This window comes from Talpa europaea (assembly GCF_964194135.1).
Source record: "Talpa europaea genome assembly, chromosome: 7".
NCBI classification, from domain to species: Eukaryota; Metazoa; Chordata; class Mammalia; order Eulipotyphla; family Talpidae; genus Talpa; species Talpa europaea.
The window spans coordinates 87,292,454-87,317,152 of NC_140074.1; the positions used below are offsets into that span (position 1 = coordinate 87,292,454).

The following is a 24,699-nucleotide window of genomic DNA, read 5'->3' on the forward strand; positions in this document are numbered from 1 at the left end:
TGTTAGTTTGATGAATTTTTTTTTTCTTTTGAAGTCAGTCAACTAATGGAATAACAGAATTTAAGTCAAGCAACAAGTAATATAACTTAATATCCTTCATTTTTGTGAGTTATTTTGTGTCCTTGAATCCCAGTGAATCTGAAAATAATGGGTTTGATGAGGCAGAAAACAGGAAACCCAACATTTTAAGGACTAGTTTATATTCCAAAACCATTTTGCTTTGTCATTGTTTCTGTCTGACTGCATGTCTGTACAATAACTATATAATAGATAGATCTCAAACCAACTGATTTGAGATAAGAAAAAACAAGCAAACACTGGAGAGCCAGATACAGCAAATTCTAAGCAAGGTAGTGTTGAGTTTCTTTGCAACCTTCTGGTGTTCAAAATGTCATTGTATCTTAAGTCAAAGAAAAGGGGGAAACTTAAATCAATAAAGAAGCAGTCTCTGAGCATGCATGAGCAAGCGAACTTTACCTGGGACAAAGATTATATCTAGCATGTATTTGATGTGCACGCCATGGGAATGAGGATACGTCATGATAAATTTCCATGAAGCGAGAGTCAAGAAGTGATGACATAGATAGGCCGAGAAGGAAGAAACAAGAGACAAGAGAAGAAAGAACAGTAACAAGATGGTTCTTGTGAGTTGTGATAGCAACTAGAAACTAGAACACTGGAAACTCATGCTGGGGAGAGGGATAACTAAGGATGATTCTCAGTTATGGTAGTGGAGCCCCCATATCCTCAGGGGATGTGTTCCAAGATCTCTTTGGATGTTGAAACCACAGTAGTACTGAACCCTGTATATGCTGTTTTTTTCTATACATACAGTGGGCCTCTCTGGTGGCGCAGGGGGTTAAGCACTGCACTATAAAGCAACCCACAGCCTTTGCAGCACGAGTTTGATCCCTGGCTGGCCAGGGAGCAACTCACATGGTGCAGCAGACCTCTCCTGACGCACCTGCTTCTCCCCTCAGCAGTGTATTTAAAAATAATAGTAATAATAACAATTTTAATAATATACCATATTCTATAATAAAAGTGTTAATGTGGTCTCTGAAAATATTGTATATAAGGGGAGACTATGTGTTTACCTGTTTTAATCTCAGTCGCTCATGTTCAGGACATCTGTCTTGTTTGTTGTAGGGTATCCAGGAAGTAGAGTTTAAACATTGTGGGTGGTGAAGAGTATTCAGTCTAGTTGAGTTTAGTAACAGACTAAGTCTTCAGCAGTAAAGGCTGCTATGTATATGTTATAACAGAATTGGATTTTGGGGGGTATATTAGGGTTCTCCAGAGAAATAGAACCAATAGGATATGTGTGTGCTTGCGTGTGCGTGCGTGCGTGTGTGTGTGTGTGTATGTATTTAAAATAAAAAGGTGACTCCTAATGTTTCTTTCTCTTTCTGGTGAGGTGGGAGGGTTTGGGGAGAGATTTTAAGGAATTGACTCATGATTATGACATGTGATTTTTTTTTTTTTTAAGATTATTTAGGCAGGGCCTCCCCCGTGGCGCAGCGGTTGAGTGCTGGGTTGCGAAGCTGCCCACTGCCTCGGTAGCGCCGATTCGATCCCCGGCTGCTCCCCGGCCACCGGAGGAGGGTCCCATATGGCGCGCAGACCTCTCCTGCTGCCCACTGCTCCCCTCAGCAGTGTACTTCGGTCCTTCTGCCTGCTCTGCTCCCTGCTCTGGCTCTGGTGAATTCTCTCACCCTCCCGCGCTTCTGACTGTACCCAGTGCTTGTATAAATAATAAATAAATAAATCTTTAAAAAACAAACAAAAAAAAAACCTTAAAAAAAAGATTATGCGTATAAGAACCTGGGGTACAGGCCAGAGGTGTGGGGGGTGAGAGGATTCACCAGAGCCAGAGCGGGGAGCAGAGCAGGCAGAAGGACCTAAGTACACTGCTGAGGGGAGCAGCGGGCGCAGCAGGAGAGGTCTGCGCGCCATGTGGGACCCTTGCCAGCGGCCGCGGCCAGGGATCGAACCAGTGCTGCAGAGGCTGCGGGCAGCTTCACAGCCCAGCGCGCAACTGCTGCGCCACTGGGGAGGCCCTGTGATTGGAGTTTCTTAATACCGTTTTTGAGACTGATTGTATGTGATGTGATTTTTGTATTTGGCCATGTCTACACTTGGAGGCGAGTGGAGATCAGGGCCAGGGGCTCACTGATTGGACTTACCTCTGCTGCCCTGAATTGAGGTCCTTAGTTGCCCAGGTACCTAAAATGGGAAGATGAACTAAGCTATAAGGTTGTGTTTTAACACTTTGTTATTCCTTTTCCTTTTCTTTCTTTTTCTTTTTTTCTACTTTTCCACTTTCTGCAGTGTGAGGTATTACTCAAGCAATAAACACTGTTGTCTAGGAGAGCTGCATTTCTGTAACAGACAGGTAGATATAATATTAGAATATAGGATGCTTAAGAATTTTACATTCCAAAAAGCATACTGAAGCCTCTGTTCCTTGTACTTAGGCAACACAGATCCAATCTTTAAGAATGTCTGGATATTGGGCCTCCCTGGTGGCGGTGGTGCAGCCGGTTGAGCGCAGCTCTGTGAAGCTGTCCGCAGCCTCTGCAGCGCCGGTTCAATTCCTGGCCGGCCAGGGAGATACTCACATGATGTGGTGAGGTCTGCCTCGCCCACTGCTACCCTCAGCAGTGCTCCCTGTCTATCTGCCTGTTCTGCTTCCACTCTGTCTCTGGTGAATCCTCTCACCCTCCCGTGCCTCTGGCCTGTACCCCAGCTCTTGTGTAAATAAAGTAAATCTTAAAAAAAAAAAAAAAGAATGTCTGGATATTGACATGCAAATGAATAACTCAGGATTCTTCCTTTTTTTTTTTTTTTTTTTTTTTGGGTGGGACCCTTGCTGGCAACTGGGGAACAAATCCCAGAGCCGCAGAGGCTGCAGGCAGCCTTTGCATCTGCAGCCCAGTGCTCAACCGCTGTGCCACCAGGGGCGGCCCCTTTTCTTTGAAATGTATTTGTGATGGGGCCTCCCCGGTGGTGCAGCGGGTTCAGGGTTCAGTGCAGCGCTGTGAAGCTGTCCGCAGCCTCCACAGCGCCGGTTCGATTCCCGGCCGGCCAGGGAGAATCCCACATGGCAAGGCAGACCTCTCCTGTCTCGCCCGATGCTTTGGTCCGCCTGCCTGTTCTGCTCCCCACTCTGTCTCTGGTGAATCCTCTCACAGCTCTGGCCTGTACCCCAGCTCTTGTATAAATAAAAATAAATCTTTAAAAAAAAAAGAAAAAGAAATGTATTTGTAATGTATACAAGTAGCTCAGAAGGAATTATTGAAGTGCTGCCCAAATACATTTCAAATATGTCTTTTCATTCAGTATGTGTCTTAGGAAGGATTTGTGTACCTCCTTATGCATGTAATATTTTGTTAATCTTCATATATGCTTCTTTGAGGAAAGAGGTTTTAGCCTTTATCACATTCTCAAAGGAAGCCCCCCCAAAAATAAAAAAGATTAAGAACTCCTTCATCAGGTGGTTTGAACATACTGCCTGGTATAGTTTTCTGATTGGCTATAAATATGGATTGTTCATTGTAAAATATTCTAGACTGTCTTTTGCTCTATTTGAGAACCATTTCTGTTGTCATGATATTTTGTAATTATGTTAAGTATTAACCTAAGAGTTACTATAAATCTGAGAAATGCCTTATATTCTCTGTATTCTTAAGTGTAACAGCTCATTCACATCCTTGTTCTTTTTTTTTTTAATAGAGGCATGTTATTTATTTATTTGTGTTTGTTCATTTTGTTTATACATGCACTGGGTACAGTCAGAAGCGCGGGAAGGTGAGAGAATTCACCAGAGCCAGAGTGGGGAGCAGAGCAGGCAGAAGGACCGAGTACACTGCTGAGGGGAGCAGCGGGCGGCAGGAGAGGTCTGCGCGCCATGAGGGACCCTCCTCCGGTGGCCGGGGAGCAGCCAGGGATCGAACCGGCGCCGCAGAGGCCGCGGGCAGCTTCGCAACCCAGCATTCAACCGCTGCGCCACTGGGGAGGCCCCCTTGTTCTTTTTTTTTTAAGATTTATTTATCTATTTATTTATACAAGCACTGGGTACAGTCAGAATTGCGGGAGGGTGAGAGAATTCACCAGAGCCAGAGAGGGGAACAGAACAGGCAGACCGATGAAATACACTGCTTAGGGGAGCAGCAGGCGCGGCAGGAGAGGTCTGCGCACCATGTGGGACCCTCGCTGGTGGCCAGGGATCGAACTGGTGCTGCAGAGGCTGCGGGCAGCTTCACAGCCCAGTGCTCAACCGCTGTGCCACCAGAGGAGGCCCATCATTCACATACTTGTTCTTTTTAATAGCAGAATAAAATAATAAAGGTAGAAAATTTAAAGGTAGGAATTTGTTAGAGGATGAAGTTGTATTGAAATTAAAAGGAACCCTAATTGTTAGCCACTTTTCACAGGTTAGATGGGTTACTCAGGGTTATAGAGTTGGTAAAGACTTGAATGTACATTTTGCTTAAATTTACATCTAATGCTCATCCTATTCATTGTCTCTTTTTACCATATATGTTAAATTTAAATTTAGTTGTAGTGGGCCTCCCTGGTGGCGCAGCAGTTGAGCGCTGGGTTGCGAAGCTGCCCGCAGCCTCTGCAGGGCTGGTTCAATTCCCGCTGCTTCCCGGCCACCCGAGGAGGGTCCCACATGGTGCGCAGACCTCTCCTGCCTCCCACTGCTCCCCTCAGCAGTGTACTTCAGTCTGCCTGCTCTGCTCCCCGCTCTGGCTCTGGTGAACTCTCTCACCCTCCCGCGCTTCTGACTGTACCCAGTGCTTGTATAAATAAATAAAAATAAATCTTTAAAAAAAATAAAAATAGTTGTAGTAAGAGTATTGTTAGCATTTAGTTAATAACATAAAGTAAATAATACTTCACAATAAATGGGAAGTTCTTAAATTTAATTATTGTACTCTGACTATAGAATACTTGCAGATGTTTTCCCGGGACAGAGACCTCTGCGTTCCCCATTCCTTCTATTTTCTATTTGCCTCTCCTGATTTCTCTTTCTGCACGATACAGTTTAGGCTCAGTGATCCAGTCTTTCAACTTCCCTCATCATGTATTCATCACACAATACTTGCAGATATTCATCTCAGCCCTAGATTTGTAAATGTGTAACTTTCCTCTGTCTGCTGCCAGACATTAAAGAAAAATGACATGTCTTTGAAGGCTGATGTCAGTAAAAATGCATGATTTCCAACCCAAGTTATGCCCTTTCTGTACTTACTGTTCCACTTCTTTGCTCTCATTCTCCATAGCAAGTATTTCAAATCTCTTAATAATGAATGCCATCTTCCTTAATTTCCCTGCTCAGCAAATGACCCTCACTTTCCATTTTCCCCTGAAACATAAAAAGAGAGTTGCACCCCCTTCTACCCCTTTTAGGTGTTTTTCCATCCAGTATTTTCCTCTTCTGATTTTTAAAAAAACAACTTTTCATTGTGGAAAATATTACACCTAGGCCCTCCCTGGTGGTGCAGGCGGTTGAGTGCAGTGCTGTGAAGCTGTCCACAGCCTCTGCAGTGCTGGTTCCATCCCTGCCCACCTCGGAGGAACCCACATGGTGAGCAGACCTCCCCTGCCTCGCCCGCTGCTCCCCTCAGCAGTGTATTTCATCAGTCTGCCTGTTCTGTTCCCTGCTCTGGCTCTGGTGAATCCTCTCACCCTCCTGCGCATCTCGCCTGTACCACGGTTCTTGTATAAATAAAATAAATCTTTAAAAAAAAAAAATCACACCTTTAAATAAGTTTAGAAAATGGTATGAGAAACCTCATGTACCTGTTACCCAGCTTCAGTAATTATCAATTCAAGGCCAGCCTTACTTATCTCCCTTTTCTTTGAACTCCCCTCCTTTTTTTTTTTTTTTTTGAAAGATTTACTTTATACATACACGAGATGGGGTATAGGCCAGAGGTGCAGGGGGTGAGAGGATTTACCAGAGATAGAGTGGGGAACAGAACAGGCAGATTGACAGATACACTGCTGAGGGGAGCAGCAGGCAAGACAGGAGAGGTCTGCTGCGCCATGTGGTAGCTTCCTGGCCTGGGATTGAACTCATGCCGCAGTGGCTGCCAGTAGCTTCATAGTGCTGAGACTTAACCCCTTGCACCACCAGGGAGTCCCTGAACCCAAATTTTATTGATGCAGTTGCCAGACATTCATTTTACTGATATTTTTTTTCACTGTATACTTGTAAAAGACTTAAAAATAGCCACAAAACTGTTATCACTTGAAAAATTCAATTTTTATTTGATGTCATCAGTGTTCAAATTTCCCCAAATACTTGCTCATTGTCTTTATGATTGATTGTTTCGTTTACAATTTTTTGAATCGTAAATAAAAGTAACCTATTAATATGTTACTTGTCTTTTTTAATCTACAGGGTTCCTTTCCACCTCTTTTTCTTTTCTTGAAGTTTATTTGAAGAAACTGGCTCATTATTTCTTAGGGCTTTTCACAGTTTGGATATTACCAATTATATTCCCCTGGTGCCTTTTACATATTCTTTTGCCCTCTACTTGCTAATTGGTAGCTGGAGCCAGAGACTTGTGGAAATTCAAATTTGATTTTGTGGTAAAGAATATTTTTATAGGTGGGATAGTGGTACTTTGTCAAGGGATACAGCATATCTGATTATTATGTTAGCAGCCTTTAGTTAATTAAGGGTAAAAATGTGATATTAATTAAAAATTTTTCCCTTTTTCTCCACCATTAGCGTTTATACATTTCATTTGGTTGAGAAAAAGTGCTTTCAACATCATTATTTCTAAAACATTTCTGATACTGATTCATCAATTTGCACTCACTAGCCATTTAAATATGGTGTCTTGTCTTGTGAAACCATTCTCATGAAGGTTATCAGTGAGCTCTTCACTGGAATGGAGCATACCCTTTTCAGACCTTATTTTGCTTAGTTGTTGGCTAGCTTTGGATACTGTTGATTGCCTGTCCTTGAAATACTCCCTTGGCTTCTGTGGCTTCTACCTTTACCATAACTGCTTCCTCTCAAGCTCAGTTTGTACTCTTTTTCTTTTTTAAGATTAATTTTATTGATTTATGCATACAAGAACTGGGGTGTAGGCCAGAGGCATGGGGTGGGGGATGAGAGGATTCACCAGAGACAGAGTGAGGAGCAGAACAGGCAGACTGAGTGAAATATACTGCTCAGGGACGTAGTGGAGGTGATTCACTAGGAGAGGTCGCTGTGCCATGTGGGTAGCGCCATGGCCTGCTGGGGATTGAACTTGGCTGCAGATAGCTTTACAGTGCTGTGTTTAACCCCTTGTGCCACCAGGAAGGCCCTCCATGAATCATCTTAGTCCATGTCTTCAGTTATATCATTCTGAACTGCTAATACTAATCTTTTTTTTCTTAATTAGTTGGTTCTTTTCACAACTGACTTGTTTGTACAACTTTCCTGCTGTCTTCCATAGGCATCTTGAAATCCACATATCCAAAATGGAATGGAATGAATCATTCTTACTGTCATCGTTCCCTCACACATACATTTCCTGTTCAACATAGTTCTAAACCGGAATTCTTTAGACGTGTCTTTACGTTTTGACTGACCATTCTCTCTCACTTTGCTGCCCACATCTAGTTACCAACCCTGGTAGACAACTTAAATGCAACTAATTCTCTTCATTTACTGCTGTTATGTTAGTGTGATGTCCCATCATTTATCACCTTCATTACTGCAGACTTGTTCTCTAGTCTCTTCCTTTTTTTTTTTTTTTAAGATTTATTTTATTTATGCAAGAGCTGGGGTATAGGTCAGAGGCGTGGGAGGGTGAGACAGAGGCGTGGGAGGGTGAGAGGATTCACAGAGACAGAGTGGGGAGCAGAACAGGCAGGCGGACTGAAAGCACTGCTGAGGGGAGCAGCGGGCGAGACAGGAGAGGTCTGCCATGCCATGTGGGTATCTCCCTGGCCAGCCAGGAATCGAACCTGCACTGCAAAGGCTGAGCACAGCTTCACAGTGCTGCAATCAACCCTCTGCGCCACCAGGGAGGTCCTCTAGTCTCTTCCTTTCCAGTCTTTCTGATCGCTCTCTCACTCTCACTTTCACTGTCTCCACCCCCCCCCTTTTTTTTTTTTTTTTAACATTTTGAAAGGGCAGGTTTATTAGGAAAAGGAGTGGGGAAAAAAGGCACCTGTATAGTCATAGGCGGGTTGGAGAACCTCCTGCTCATTCCTTACTATGTAAGTGAGAGTGATTTTTCTAAAAACCGTATTGAATGGTTCCCATTTCCACTAGAACATATTTAAAAGACTGAGCTCATTCAATGATCTGGTCCTGCTTACCTCCGCTTCATTTTAAACCATTTCCTGCTATTTTTCTGGTATTTGTCACATTTGTCACAGTTTTTATTTATTTTTTATTTTTATTTTTTAAGATTTATTTATTTAGGGCCTCCCTGGTGGCGCAGTGGTTGAGCGCTGGGTTGCGAAGCTGCCCGCGGCCTCTGCGGCGCCGGTTCGATCCCCGGCTGCTCCCCGGCCACCAGAGGAGGGTCCCACATGGCACGCAGACCTCTCCTGCCGTGCCCGCTGCTCCCCTCAGCAGTGTACTTCGGTCCTTCTGCCTGCTCTGCTCCCCACTCTGGCTCTGGTGAATTCTCTCACCCTCCTGCGCTTCTGACTGTACCCAGTGCATGTACAAACAAACAAACAAACAAATAAATAAATAAAAATACATGCCCCTTTAAAAAAAAAGATTTAAAAAAAAAAAAAGATTTATTTATTTATACAAGCATTGGGTACAGTCAGAAGCGCAGGAGGGTGAGAGGATTCACCAGAGCCAAAGTGGGGAGCAGAACAGGCAGATGGACCAAAATATACTGCTGAGGGGAGCAGCAGGCACAGCAGGAGAGGTCTGTGCGCCATGTGGGAGCCTCGCCCGGTGGCTAGGGATCGAACCGGTGCTCCCGAGGCTGCGCGCAGCTTCGCAGCCCAGTGCTCAACCACTGCGCCACCAGGGGAGGCCCGTCACACTGTTTTTAAATGCTCATTTCTTGACTGCTAGTAGACTAACTTCTTGAGTGTAAAGACTAAGTCTTTTCTTTTCAAAACACACTAGTGCCTGCCATTGCATTTTGTACATGTTTATTGAATGAATAATTTGTGTAGCATATCAGAATGATTTGCTATGTCTTGGTTTTACCATTAGTAGATTATCTTGGTATTCCAGTACTCTTGTTGTTCTTGTATAATGATTTAATTTTTTTGACTAACAGCAGTCCCTTCCATAATTGAATTGGACTCTGTAATATAGATAATATATTGGAATTTTTTGAATAATAGGAATTTTTGCCATGTTCCTTTTCCACTTTAGTTTATATGATTGATTCTCTTGTCAAGTGGATTATTGTTCCAAATAATATAAGCCTGTAGACAGTTCAGATAGTCACCACTATTAGATAATCTTACTCTTCTGTGACCTTTGTGAGAATATATGAATCCCTACTCGCTTTGGCTTGGTGACATTTCAGACTTACAAAAGAAGCTTAAATAATTAGTTGTTAAATACAAAAGTGGATGGTTTTCTGGGTTGTCATTGTGTTTCATTTTAAGTCCTCTGTTTATCACTCATGTCAGTCATATTTCTCTGGATGTAGAGAATGGTAATGGTAATAATAGCTTTCAACTGTCATTTTGAACTATCTGGGCTTTCAGGTTAGAAGAATCACTAAAGACCGTAAAGTAAATCCTTATATTTAGAATTGCTTAGTGGAGAAGGATCTCCATTGAAATCAGCAGCTCTCATTGGGAATAAATAAGTGTTCACTTTTTGATTCAGGGCACTTACTTAAAACCAGAGTTTGCGCTCTCATTATTCTTCCTTACTGACTTACCACTCTCTATCCCTCAGTACCTAAATAGTGCCTGGCATTGCCTGAGAAGGATACTCAGGAAATGGTGTTTGTTTTCTCTGTCCATGATGTATGGCTTCGTAGGTAGTCCCACAGGCTCTTTGTTACATGTTAATTTCATTTCATTTGGAGAATGATTTCCTATTTATTTGAAATATCTCGTCCAGTTGAATTTTGTATCACATTTTTTCAATGTGATAAGATAGACTAACCTTAAATGTTTTTTCTAAAATAGATTTGAAGAATAATTCTTTAAGAAACAAGTCTTGATTTTTCTTGTACCTTATGTTTTCTCATTGAGCTGATCACAACACTTTTTAGATATTGTGTAGAAATTGATTTTATAGTGTTGCAGTTTTAAAGGGCTCTGAAATACTAAGTTATATTATCTAAAATCTAGGTTAGAGCACACAGAATGTAGGGTAGTTCAGGGCCTCTCTGGTAGCCTAGGAGTTAAGTCTCAGTGCTATCACTGCTATGGCCTGAGTTCTATGGCGTGAGTTCGATCCCCAGCCAGGGACCTTAACCTACATATGGCCCAGCAGACCTCTCCTATCTTTCTCCCTGCTCCCCACTCTGTCTCTGGTAAATCCTCTCACCCCACACCCCCTCTGGCCTACACACCCAGTTCTATGCAAAAATAAGTAAACTAAAAAATCTTTAAAAAAAAGTAAGGTAGTTCATTCAGTTTTTTATTTTGAAACATGCTTAAATTTTATCTCTATTAAGTGGTTAAAAGAACATGAAGTTGCTAAATAATTTATTTACATTTTAATAATATCAACTATTCTAAGATTGGTAACTGATTTTCAGCCTTGAAATTTACTTCAGTTATGATTGCACCTTTTGGATTGTGGAAAGATTGTGAAGTCCTTCTCTATCTTTTTTCAGGTTATACCTTTTTTATAAATTAGAAAACTTTATTTGTTGCCTTTAAATGGAGAATTATTCTAGACATGTTGTATGTCAACATTTGAAATTTAATAGAATTGGTATCTGTATCAGGCAGGTGACCTAACAGGGGTGGGTAAATTAAGAAATAGTGTTCTGTACACATCACCCAAAGCAGTGATAGTGAAGGCAAAGATAAACAGCTGGGACTACATCAAATTAAAGAGCTTTTGCACAGCAAAAGAGACAATAACAAAAACAAAGAGAAACCCCACCAACTGGGAGAACATTTTTGCACCCAACACTAATGATAAAGGACTGATCACAAAAATCTGCAAAGAGCTGATGAGACTCAGCAACAACAAAGAAAATAATCCAGTCAAAAAATGGGCAGAAGAGCTTAAAAGAAACTTCTCTGAAGAGGAAATGCAAATGGCCAACAGGCATATGAAAAAATGTTCAACATCACTTGTCATCAGGGAAATGCAAATCAAAACTACCATGAGATACCATCTTACACCAGTGAGAATGGCACATATTAAAAAAACTAGCAACAACAAATGTTGGCGAGGGTGTGGAGAAAAAGGAACTCTTCTGCACTGTTGGTGGGAGTGCAAACTGGTCCAACCACTGTGGAAAGCTGTGTGGAGATTTCTGGACCTACTAAACATAGAGCTTCCATATGATCCAGCAATTCCACTCCTAGGTATTTACCCAAAGGACACAGAAACATCAATTCCAAAGAACACCTGCACCCCTATGTTTATAGCAGCACTGTTTACAATAGCTAAGCTTTGGAAACAACCCAAATGCCCAAAAATAGATGACTGGATCAAGAACATGTGGTACATATATACCATGGAATATTACTCAGCATTCAAAAAAGATAAACACATGCAATTTGCAGCAACATGGATGGCGCTGGAAGGGATCATGCTCAGCGAAATAAGCCAAAAAGAAAAAGAAAAATACCGGATGGTCTCACTCATAGCAGGAATCTAGAAAACTTAAATAAGGGACCAGGAAAATGAATAACTATAAGAAAGTGAAAATCAAAATCAACAAAAAACTATGAACCAGAGACACTTTTAGGGGGGCGGGGGTGGGAGGGGAGGGATTGGGGTCAGAATGGGGGGGCTGCAATTGTATGGGGAATATAACAATAAAATTTATAAAAAAATAAATAAATAAATAAATAAATTAAAAAAAAAAGAAAGAAATAGTGTTCTGTAAACTGGGCTCCGTAAACTGTAGATAATTTAAAATACATCTTAAATACTACATATTTTTGCACTAATTTTCATGGTAGGTGGAAAGCATCTAATATTCATTAGCATTGCAGCACTCATCTTTGTTTTTTTTTTTTTTTAATAGAGGCATGCTTATTTATTTATTTGTTTGTTTGTTTGTTTGTTTGTTTATACATGCACTGGGTACAGTCAGAAGCGCGGGAGGGTGAGAGAATTCACCAGAGCCAGAGCGGGGAGCAGAGCAGGCAGAAGGACCGAAGTACACTGCTGAGGGGAGCAGCGGGCGGCAGGAGAGGTCTGCGCGCCATGTGGGACCCTCCTCCGGTGGCCGGGGAGCAGCCGGGGATCGAACCGGCGCCGCAGAAGCCGCGGGCAGCTTCGCAACCCAGCGCTCAACCTCTGCGCCACCAGGGAGGCCCTGCAGCACTCATCTTTGAACGTGTGCACTGGCAAATAATAATTTAGAAATAATTCAAATTCTAAGTGAAATAAATAATCTTTTTTCCTCTCTCCTTAGGTGGAATGAACGCTACTTGTTGAACATCTGGTTACTAGTTGGATTCACTTGTAAAAGGATCATTTTACACCGAGTGGAAGCCACTTAGTGGCATATTTAATTATAAATCCACGGATTGCAAAGTTTCTTGATTTTTCCAAAGGAAGGACATACCACTATATCAGATAAGCTTAACATTGCAGCCAAAATGGTGCTGTCCCAGAGACAACGAGATGAACTGTAAGTTTCTCTGTTTTGTACTTTTTATTTTAAAAGAAATTTTCTCATAAAGTAGTAAATTAGAATATTGGATGCAAATTCATTAATGAAAGAGGCATGAAGTGATTTTGCCCACTGCTAATGTATAGCATTTTCTAGCATCCCTTATTTTGGAGCATTCTGCTTTTGTAGGTGAAACATGCAGGGGAAAATCTTTGACTTCCATGTTCTAGATATTTTTAATATGTCTGCTGTCTTTTAAGAAACTTTATTTGGAAATAATTTCACATTTCTACAAAAGCTGTAAGATTACCACAATATTTACAGTATTTACATATATACACTATTTTGTCTATCTGTTTTTAACATTTTATATCATTTCCTTTATGAACACTATGTGTTCATTAACATCTCAGATTTTCCATCTAGTTTCTTACATTCTTACTTTGAATACTCAATTGGGTGGATTTTATAAGGGCAGTATTTCAAAATGGCCTTCTACATAAGTTTTGGGGTAGAATTGAAATTAACTTTGATGTACTCAAATGAATCTTTACATGCTAGGAAATAATTTTTTCTTGCTCCCATAAATAATGACAAGTAGAAGTTAGGTGGCTAATTCTTAGATTACACTCCTCACCACCCCACTCAGTTATAAATATATATTTTTAAAGATTTATTTTGTTTATTTGTGCATACAAGAGCTTGGGTGTTGGCCAGAGTTGGGGGGGATGAGAGGATTCACCAGAGACAGAGTGGGGAGCAGAACAGGCGAATCTACTGAAATATACTGCTGAAGGGAGCAGCGGGCAAGACAGGAGAGGTCTGCGTCATGTGGGTTAGCTCCCTGGCCAGGTATCGAACTCATATTGCAGTGGCTAGCAATAGCTTCATGGTGCTGAGACTTAACCCCTTGCTCTGCCAGGGAGGCCCCTCAATTATGAATATTAAGGAAAACATTGCCATGTAGATTAGGTTACAAAGAAAATCTAAAATTTTGTAAAGCAGATGTCACATAGGTATCACTTGATAACCAAATGCAGTAAAATGAAAATTAATAACAGAAGAAGACCTAAGAGAAATCTTATTCATGTGGACATTTTAAAATATACTTACAAATAACTGGAATTAAGAAATCAAAGTGAAACTTGGGATGTAGGGCCTCCCTGGTGGTGCAGTGGGTTGAGCGCTGTGCTGTGAAGCTGTCCGTAGCCTCTGAAGCATGTGTTTGATTCCTGGCTGGCCAGGGAGATACCCACATGGCGTGGCAGACCTCTCCTGTCTTGCCCACTGCTCTCCTCAGCAGTCCTTTCAGTCTGTCTGCCTGTTCTGTTTTCCCCTCTGTCTCTAGTGAATTCTCTCAACCTTATGTGCCTCTGGCCTGTACCCCAGCTCTTGTATAAATAAAATAAATCTTTGAAAAAACAAAACAAAACTTGGGATGTAAAGAAATCAACAATGAATACTCATAACAAAACCTGTGAGCTATAGCCAATGTAACATACAGAAAATTAGATAGTCCTCAGTGAATTTTTTTAAAAATCAGAGATCTGGTCCTCCCCAGTGGCACAGCAGTTGAGCACTGGGCTGCCCACAGCCTCTGCAGCGCTGATTCGATCCCCGGCCACTGGGCGAGGGTTCCACATGACGTGCAGACCTCTCCTGCCGCGCTTGCTACTCTCCTCAGCAGCATTTTTCATCTGCCTGTTCTATTTATTCTGCCTGTTCCGTTCCCCACTCTGGCTCTGGTGAATTCTCTCACCCTTCCACGCTTCTTACTGTACCCAGTGCTTGTATAAATAAACAAACAAATCTTTAAAAAAAAAAAAAACCCTTTTAAAAAAATAAAAATCAGAGATCAGAAGTAATTACAATTTCAGTGTAAAAATAAGAAACCCCCCCAAAAACCCCAAAATAAACAGGAGAAATTAATAAAAAGTTAACATACATAGAAATTAATAAAATAGAAAAGAAAAACTTGCTAAACTTGATAGTAAAATTTGAAACTAGCATTTGAAGGCCTGCAAAATAGGCAAAACTGTGATTAATAAAGACACAAATGAACTCAGGTGATTTTTCAAAATCATGAAAATTTTCTATTAAGTTTGAAAATAAAAATCACTTTGTTTTCTAGAAAAATATAAATGATAGAATTGTTTTAGAAAGAAATAGAATACATGAATAGATCACTTAGAGGAATTTTTTTTTTTTTTAGAGGCATGTTTTATTTATTTATTTGTTTGTTTTGTTTATACATGCACTGGGTACAGTCAGAAGCGCGGGAGGGTGAGAGAATTCACCAGAGCCAGAGTGGGGAGCAGAGCAGGCAGAAGGACCAAAGTACACTGCTGAGGGGAGCAGTGGGCGGCAGGAGAGGTCTGCGCGCCATGTGGGACCCTCCTCTGGTGGCCGGGGAGCAGCCGGGGATCAAACCGGTGCCGCAGAGGCTGCGGGCAGCTTCGCAACCCAGCGCTCAACCACTGCGCCACTGGGGAGGCCCCTAGAGGAAATTTTAAAAACTTCAAATATATGTGCTTTTGAAGCTTAGAATTCTTAATTCTGTCAAGTCTTCAGGGACTGGTAACTTCCTATGACATTGTCACTTCTAGAACACATGTAAAGAAGAGGTGGAAAACTTAAGAGTTCATTTCATGAGTCTAAAATAGTTTTGATAGCAACACTAGTCAAGAGGAAAATAATAAAGAACATTACAAGTTAATTTCTAATTCAGATATAGATAACTAAATGATAATAACAGTTGAATTGAATGATAATGACAGTTGAATTCAGTAGTGTATGAAAAAAATTAAATCATTGCCAAGTATGATTTATTCAAGTAATACAAAGGTTTTTCAAATTACAAAACCTACTGATATAATTACTATATTAATAAATAGAAGAAAAACCATATGATCAACTCAAAAGATACAGAAGTAGTACTTTAATACTCATTACTGATTGTTAAAAACCTCTAGAAAATAAACAGGCTGTTTTCTCTTAATTAAGGCTCTGCAGGTGAACTATGGAAAGATGTCAGAACTCTCATTAATAAAATAAAGTACAATCCCAGTCAAAATTCGAACAATCTTTATGAATTTGACTTAATTCTGAAATTACCTGAAAGAAAAATGCAGGAAAGCAGTTAAGAAAAACTTTTAGAACAGCAGTGAGAAAGAAACTGATTGTATCGGACAGCCAAATGTTACTATAAAGGTAGTAAGTAAAATATTTGTGGAATAGGCAAATAAGTTAGGGAAAGAGATAAAGTTCAGAGCCAGGCTCGTTTACCTATATGGAAATTTAGCATAGGAAAAAGTGGCATTTCATGTAGTGTTGGGAAAATATATATGTAGTTCAGCAAATTGTTATTGTAGCCATTTGTGCTAGATAAAATAAAATTGAAACGAGATGGAAAATTTGAGATGTTAACCCTTTGCACTCCGCTGTCCCCTCTCAGGGGACATCGGAATTCTAGCATATCACTCAGATGTCCCCTCTCAGGGGACATTGCAATTTATTAGTGATTACGGGGAATTGATGTTATTTCAACGCAACTTTTTGAGACATGCATGTTTCCCTGAAGTTTTATCTTGAAATGGCACAAGAAATTAAATCAAAATATCGTAAAATGGTTCGGAGTGCAAAAGGTTAGTGAACACATTGAAAATATAGAAGAGGGGCCTCCCTGGTGGTGCAGGGGGTTAGGATGCAGCCTATAAAGCAGTCCACAGCCTCTGCAGGATGAGTTCGATCCCCTGCCTGCTAGGGAGCAACCCACGTGGTGCAGCAGACCACTCCTCTCTTGCCCGCTGCTCCCCTCAGTTGCGTATTTTAGTCAGTCTGCCTATTCTGTGCCCCACTCTGTCTCTGGTGAATCCTCTCACCACCCCCCGTATCTCTGGCCTGTACCCCAGCTCTTGTATGCATAGGTAGGTAGATCTTTTTAAAAAAAAAAAAAAAGAAAAAAAGAAAATGTAGAAGTGGTAAAAGAAAATATAGCCTTTGGTAAGAAAGAACTTCCTAAAGATACCAAATGTGGAAACTGAATGGAAAAGTGATGTTTCATAATATTAAAACTAATTTATATATGAAGAAAGACCTCAAATGAAATTAAAATATACTAGTATGACTTGAAAAAGTATTTGCAATACATGTAACAAAGGAAATGACACTGGAATATATGAAGAAACTTTTTTTTTTAAAAAGATTTTATTTATTTATACAAGCACTGGGTACACGCGGGAGGGTAAGAGAATTCACCAGAGAGAGAGCGGGGAGCATAACAGGCAGATAGACGAAGTACACTGCTGAGGGGAGCAGTGGGCGGCAGGAGAAGTCTGCGCGCCATGTGGGACCCTCGCCTGGTGGCGGGGAATCGAACCGGCGCTGCCTAGACTGCGGGCAGCTTCGCAACCCAGCGCTCAACTGCTGCGCCACCGGGGAGGCCCCTGTGAAGAAACTTTTTAACATAAGAAAATTTATCACAGACAACATAGCAAAATGAGGAAAAGATAATTTTAAGACCATTCACAACAAAACATGAAGAATTGAGCAGTAAACTGAAATGGCATTTATTTATCTAAACAAAACAAGTTCTCTAAGCATAGTGGAAATAATATTGATGATAATTGTGCTAGCAACCAAGTGCGCGTTTATGTTATTAGTATAATTTCTTTAAAGGTCAATCTGACAGTGTTTTTTAACATGTTACTTGATCTAACAGTTATATTTATAAAGAGCTTTTTTTTTTAAGCACTGCAAATATGACTCTAGGAATAGCTGTGTTCAAGGATGTTTATTGCTTTGCTTTAAATAATCAAAAACTGGTAACAACCTAAAGTTTTCATCCATCAGTAGGGATATGTTAAATATGGTACATCCATTCTGTGGGATATTTTCAGTTTTATGTTGCGTTAATTTTATTTCAGTAAGACAATTCATTTATAATTTCCTGCTGCTCCCTGTAGTTAACCTTCCTTTGTAAAACATGCTTTCCTCTCTATTTTACTTGCTTTGTTACTTTTTACCTTAAGAAAATTTGCATGATTCCTATGTTGCTTCCTTCCTTCATCCTATTAGTCATCTTTTTCTTTTTAAATGATTTATTTATTTATTCATTTATTTATTTATTTATTTATACAAGCACTGGGTACAGTCAGAAGCGCGGGAGGGTAAGAGAATTCACCAGAGCCAGAGTGGGGAGCAGAGCAGGCAAAAGGACCAAAGTACACTGCTGAGGGGAGCAGCGGGGCAGGAGAGGTCTGTGTGCCATGTGGGACCCTCCTCCGGTGGCCTGGGAGTGGCCGGGGATCGAAGCATTGCTGCAGGGGCTGCGGGCAGCTTCGCAACCCAGCGCTCAACTGCTGCACCGCCAGGGAGGCCCCCTATTAGTCATCTTTGAGGACAGTTCTGTTTGTGGGAAAGAACAACTGAAATGAAATAACTTGAAATCAGGTGTGCTGTTTTATAACTCCTTTTACTCACTTAGTACAGTCCTTTGTCCTGGGGCATGTTGCCTCTCAGCTTCCCAGTTCTCCCTCAGCAGGGAGCACACCTTCCTAAAGTGATCTCAGTCAAATCTTTATGGATGATTTAATGTGTATTTCTGTTACATGTGTTGGCTAATTTTCTTTATCCTTCTCCTAAATTCTGCTCTTTGAGTAGATAGTGTTACTGTCCTAAAAATTCCTGTACTTTACCCATTTATTCATCCCTCACTATTTCTCAACCCCTGGCAACCACTGATCTTTTTACTATGTCTGTAATTTTGACACTTCCAGAAAGCTGAAACCATATGGCAGATATCTTTTTCAGAATTTCACTTAGCAATATGCATTTAAGGTTCACCTATATCTTTCCATAACTATAATGTATTTTTAAGCAGTGTTTTGTCTTTATAATTGAAGTGTTTTAATTATATATATACTGTATATATTGAGCATTGATTAGAAAGTAGTTCTGCCTTGACTTTTTTTTTTAAGTAGTGATCGTACTTGCCTACCACTTTTGAAACTGTCTGTAAGAATATACTGTAGTGATACATGTTCATGGAATTGAGTTAAATACCAGACAAGATCTGGCATATACACTCATTGTTATCATGGTGTAAGTAGTTGTAGAGACAAGTGTGGGCATAATATCTTACGGCATTATCCTGTTACAACTAGTTTTAGGCCTTAAAGTTTGGGGTGCTTTTTGTCTTACTTTTAGGATCTGTAATAAGCAATGAGAGCATTGTTTAGCTCTTGTTAGTGATTCAGATTTCAGACAGGTATTCACACTCTCTTTAGATCTTCTCGCTTAGTTTAACTAAAGGATACTCTGAGACTGCATTGAAATCCTCTACTGTTTGCACTACCTACCTTTATGCATTAGAAGTTTCTTAATACTGGGTAACAAAAGCAAAATGGTTTAATGAATTGGGTGCTTGAGCAGAAATGAGATTAATTATAATTTACATGCTCTCAATTTCAGGTTTTTATATATTTTTAAAATGACAACATATTTTGAATTACTATAAATGTGTGTGTATATATATACTCATAAACTTATTAAAATATTGGTTTCATCCAGCTTATGATTGAGGTTCTGCTTTTTAAACTTTTAAATGTAATCATGAAACCTATAACTATTGTCTGTTACCACTTTATGTGCAATGATTAGTGTTTCTAATTTTTGCCTTGAGTTAAGACTTTAGAGGGTCTCTGAACCTTCAAAAGAAGATTAAAGCATTCTAAATTTGTGTTATATTTAATCTTTATTTGAAAGTTTTTATTTTTTTTTAAAGATTTATTTATGCATGCAACAACTGGGGTACAAGTCAGAGGTGTGGGGAGTGAAAGGATTCACCAGAGACAGAGTGGGGAGCAGAACAGGCAGATCAACTGAAATACACTACTGAGGGGAGCATGGGGTGAGACAGAAAGGTCTGCTGGCCTATAAGTGGAGTAGCTCCCTGCCGAGATCAGACTCAGGCTGTAGAGGTGATAGTGCTGAGATTTAACCCTAAGGCTACCAGGGACCCCTATTGTAGAAATTTTGAAAATAAAGGTAAGCAAAATCAAGGATTATTACCTGTCTTCTTCAAGTCAGTAAGTGCTAACCCAAATACTTAAAGGTATGATAAAGGTATAAGTAGTGGTACTATAAATTGGAATAATGCTGGGGAACAATTTGACAGTAACTGTCAAAGTGTCCCAAAAATGAATGTGTCTTTTGCCTTAGTCTGCTTAGACTGTTACCACAAAATTCTATAAATGTAGTGGTTTAAAAGCAGCAGAGGGGCCTCCCGGGTGGCGCAGCAGTTGAGCGCTGGGTTGCGAAGCTGCCTGCAGCCTCTGCAGTGCCGGTTCCATCCCCGGCTGCTTCCCGGCCACTGGAGGAGGGTCCCACATGGAGCGCAGACCTCTCCTACTGCCCGCTGCTCCCCTCAGGAGTGTACTTCGGTCCTTCTGCCTGCTCTGCTCCCCGCTCTGGCTCTGGTGAATTCTCTCACCCTCCCTCGCTTTTGACTGTACCCAGTGCTTGTATCAATAAATACATAAATCTTTAAAAAAAAAATAATAAAAGCAGCAGAGGGCCTCCCCTCTGGTGGCGCAGCGGTTGAGCGCTGGGCTGCGAGGCTGCCCGCAGCCTAAATAAATAAATAAATAAATAATAATAAAAAAAAAAAAGCAGCAGAGATTTCTCAGAGTCCTAGAGGCGGGGAAGTCCAAGATCAAGGCATAAGTAGATTTGGTGTCTGGTAAATGTCCATTTCCTGGCTCATGGTCTTTATTAGGGGACTTAACTCCATTTGTGAGGAGCCTGCCCTCAGGACTTATTCACCCCTAAAGATATCACTTCTAATTACTATCATGTGGGGGATTTGGGAGGGGACACAAGCATTCAGATAGTAGTGTTTTTGACTCAAATAGGAAAATGTAAGGAAGGCTCCCTCTATATGAATTGTATGTTTGCAACATTGTTTAAAATGTTGAAAAGTTAGAAAGTACCTGAAAGTCCATTTGTTACATCTATATATGGAATACTAGTGGAGTATTAGTAACTATAAATGTTGTGAATGAATATTTACTGACAAGGAAATATTTTCATAATATATTAATGAAATCAGCATGTCGAGCTATTTGATTAAAAACTATACATGGTGATGTGAACATGGTATGAGAAGACTATGCTAAAAAGGTTTAGTAGTAACAATTTCACGGTGTTGGACTTTTTTTAAAAATAAGGATAAAGGCACAGTCCTTTGCATTTTTCTCCTTTTAATATTTTTATCTGGAAGCATCTCCATTTTCCAGTCCATGGAAACCATAATTGTTATAATTTGTGCACATGTTACATGTGTATCAGCTGTTACATGACCTTGGATGTTGTGTGTGCTGCTTGAAGTGTATTTAGGCAAAGTTTTAGGATTTAGGACTTAACCCTCTTGTCAAGGAGTGGAACAAGGTGGAAACATTAAGTATCGGCAAATACTATATATGATTTGTTTACCTTGACATTTCCCTTTTATTTGCTTGCTGTTGTTTTTTTCTAGATTATATAAAGCAGAGAATAAGGCTAAGAAAGTACCTTTTAGCCACTTTGTTTTCCCTTATTATTCAGGATATTCTAACCAAAGGGAAATTTATTTTTGTTGAGGGTTTGTGATACATGCCTTCAGAACACAAAATATTGGATGGACTATTTTGAGAGAGCGTTGCCTTCTTATTTTGTGGTGTTTTGGAGGGCCCAAATATACCTGCTTGGTGGAAGTTAAAAAGAAACAGATTTCAGTTCTGTGTAAAGAAGATAACTTCTTTTTTTTTTTTTTAATTTTTTTTTAAAGAGGCATGTATTTTTATTTTATGTATTTATTTATTTGTTTGTTTGTTTGTTTATACATGCATTGGGTACAGTCAGAAGCGCGGGAGGGTGAGAGAATTCACCAGAGCCAGAGCGGGGAGCAGAGCAGGCAGAAGGACCGAAGTACACTGCTGAGGGGAGCAGCGGGCGGCAGGAGAGGTCTGCGCGCCATGTGGGACCCTCCTCTGGTGGCCGGGGAGCAGCCGGGGATCGAACCGGCGCCGCAGAGGCTGCGGGCAGCTTCGCAACCCAGCGCTCAACCGCTGCGCCACTGGGGAGGCCCAAGAAGATAACTTCTTAATGAATCAAGTTATCCATTAGTGTAACAGGCAGGGAAGTACAGACTGTGATAAGCACTACATACGAGGACTCACAGTATCAGTAAGATTCTATCTTTTCTCAACCCCCATGTTCACAAATATGATGCATTAACAGTCTTCTGCTGGGCCTCCCCGGTGGCGCAGCGGTTGAGCGCTGGGTTGCGAAGCTGCCCGCAGCCTCTGCGGCGCCGGTTCGATCCCCGGCTGCTCCCCGGCCACCGGAGGAGGGTCCCACATGGCGCGCGGACCTCTCCTGCCGCCCGCTGCCCCCCTCAGCAGTGTGCTTCAGTCCTTCTGCCTGCTCTGCTCCCCGCTCTGGCTCTGGTGAATTCTCTCACCCTCCCGCACTTCTAACTGTACCCAGTGCTTGTATGTATGTATGTATGTATGTATGTATGCATAAATAAATAAATAAATAAATAAATAAATAAATAAATAAATAAATAAATAAATAAATCAATCTTTAAAAAAACAGTCTTCTGCTACTTAATACATTTTTTCTTTTTTTATAGTTTTTTTTTTTTTAATAGAGGCATGTTTTTATTTATTTATTTATTTTATTTGTTTGTTTTGTTTATACATGCACTGGGCACAGTCAGAAGCACGGGAGGGTGAGAAAATTCATCAGAGCCAGAGCGGGGAGCAGAGCAGGCAGAAGGACCGAAGTACACTGCTGAGGGGAGCAGCGGGCGGCAGGAGAGGCCTGCGCACCATGTGGGATCCTCCTCCAGTGGCCGGGGAGCAGCCGGGGATCGAACCGGGCGCCGCAGAGGCCGCGGGCAGCTTCGCAACCCAGAGCTCAACCGCTGCGCCACCGGGGAGGCCCTTAATACATTTTAATCATTGGCATGCTAGTAATTATCTGGCATATAAAGTATTTTTGTTTCAATCCTCTATTATCTTTAGCTTTTCTTAGTTTTTAAAATATCATAGAATTAAAACTTAATCCCGGGCCTCCCTGGTGGTGTAAGGGGTTAAGATGCAACCTATGAAGCTGTCTGCGGCTGCTGCAACACAAGTTCAAGCCCCAGCCAGGGAGCTACATACATGGCACCGCAGACCTCTCCTGTCTTGCCCACTGCTCCCCTCAGCAGTGTATTGCACTCAATCTGCCTGTTCTGTTCCCCACTCTGTCTCTGGTGAATCCATCCCCCCAACACACCTCTGGCCTGTACTCCTGTTCTTGTATGCATAAATAAATAAATCTTAAAAAAAAAAAAACTTTAACCCCACCAATTCTTCAGTATTACTAGAGTGTTTATATTGCCTTAAGCAGTAAGTTGGTAGTAGCATTGGCATTTATGCAAGGATAATCATACCAGGGTTGTTTGTAGTAGTTAAATTATATGTCTCTATGATGGAATATTTTATCCCAAGAAAGAAGCAAATTTTTGCTGATAATTAGTTTGCTAAGATTACGTGAATTTATGTGACATTGTGTATAGGACATTATATTGAGTTGTCAGAAAAGTCATGACACATTTTTGCTTGAAAAGCATAGAAAAAATGTCATGACTTTTCTGACAATCCAATATAATATATGCACACTGTAGTTTGTTTTTGAGACAAATAATGATTATCTCTGGAAGACTATGCAGATGTGTGTTTTTATAGGTAGATTGATCTGAAAAAAATACTTGAAAATCCACTGGTTAGACTGTTTGCCTCAGCGATGGAATATTTAGGGGTCATTGGTGGGAAGGAAACATATTTAAATTTCATTTAGATGTGTGTATATATTACCTTTAAAGTAATTTAAAGAAAATCCCAGCGAAATGGACAACTATTTTTATCATGGTAGAACTTAAGCCTTAAAGAATTTGAGTTACTGAAATAGGGTACCTTAGGAAGGAGGTAGCTGATCTTCTCTTTGAAGGAATAGAAGGAGGCCAACTCTCCCACCCACCTGTGACTGTGCTAGTGAAGTGCCTTTTTTTCTCCTTTTCCTAATAAACCTGTCCTTTAAAAAAATTAAAAAAAAAAATACAAGAACATGAAGACATCTGCTAGTTCAGCTTCTCTAACTTTCATGTTCTTTATTCTGAATGAATGACTAATTTTGTGATAGGGTACTAAGATAGTTTGTGCCTTTTATTTTTCACCCACTTTTGTATTGGTTTAAGGTTATCTGTAATATGAAAAAAATGATTTAAATTTTATCAGTACATTTCTTTCTATAAAATAAATTTTAATTGCTAGTACTTGAGTGTCTCTTAACTAATGAGCAGTAAGGGAAGGCTAGATATAATACAAAATTGATGATTGCTGGAACAAATGGAAACCTAATTTTATAAGACATATCTTGGTCTATAGAGTGCCCATAGTTTGTAAGCTTGTATACAAGAGTAATATGTTACTAATGTACTATGACAGGGCTAAATGTCTTAGAGGCTGCTTTTTGAGGGGTTCCAGTAAATATGAAATAATTGTAAGATTTTGAAGGGATTACTCTTTAAACAAGTGTGTCTTAAGACCTTGGAGATTTTTTTAAAAACACTCAAAATGGAAATGAGATTTTGCTAGAAGTTAATTCGAATTTGTTTTCTTTCAGAAATCGAGCTATAGCAGATTATCTTCGTTCAAATGGCTATGAAGAGGCATATTCCGTTTTTAAAAAGGAAGCTGAACTAGATATGGTATGTTTGACTTTTTATAATTATTCATAGGTAGTGAGTGGATATTACTCAAGTGTCAATAGTTATAAGTCACCATAGTGATTTCCAATCTTACTATTATTATGATGGCATTGAACGTAGCCTTCATTTTTTTTT

General features: G+C 40.4%; 1 protein-coding gene across 1 annotated transcript in view; it reads left to right on the forward strand.

The window, feature by feature from the left end:
• Positions 1-12,750: 12,750 nt before the first annotated feature.
• The window catches only part of PAFAH1B1 (platelet activating factor acetylhydrolase 1b regulatory subunit 1), a gene marked incomplete at both ends in the record, with an annotated part of 32,814 nt that continues 20,865 nt past the window's right edge, over positions 12,751-24,699 (forward strand). Inside the window, 2 exons of the mRNA XM_084237524.1 lie at positions 12,751-12,782; positions 24,480-24,564. Of these exons, the coding sequence (XP_084093650.1) occupies positions 12,751-12,782; positions 24,480-24,564 (117 nt within the window). The remainder of the gene's footprint in view (positions 12,783-24,479; positions 24,565-24,699) is intronic.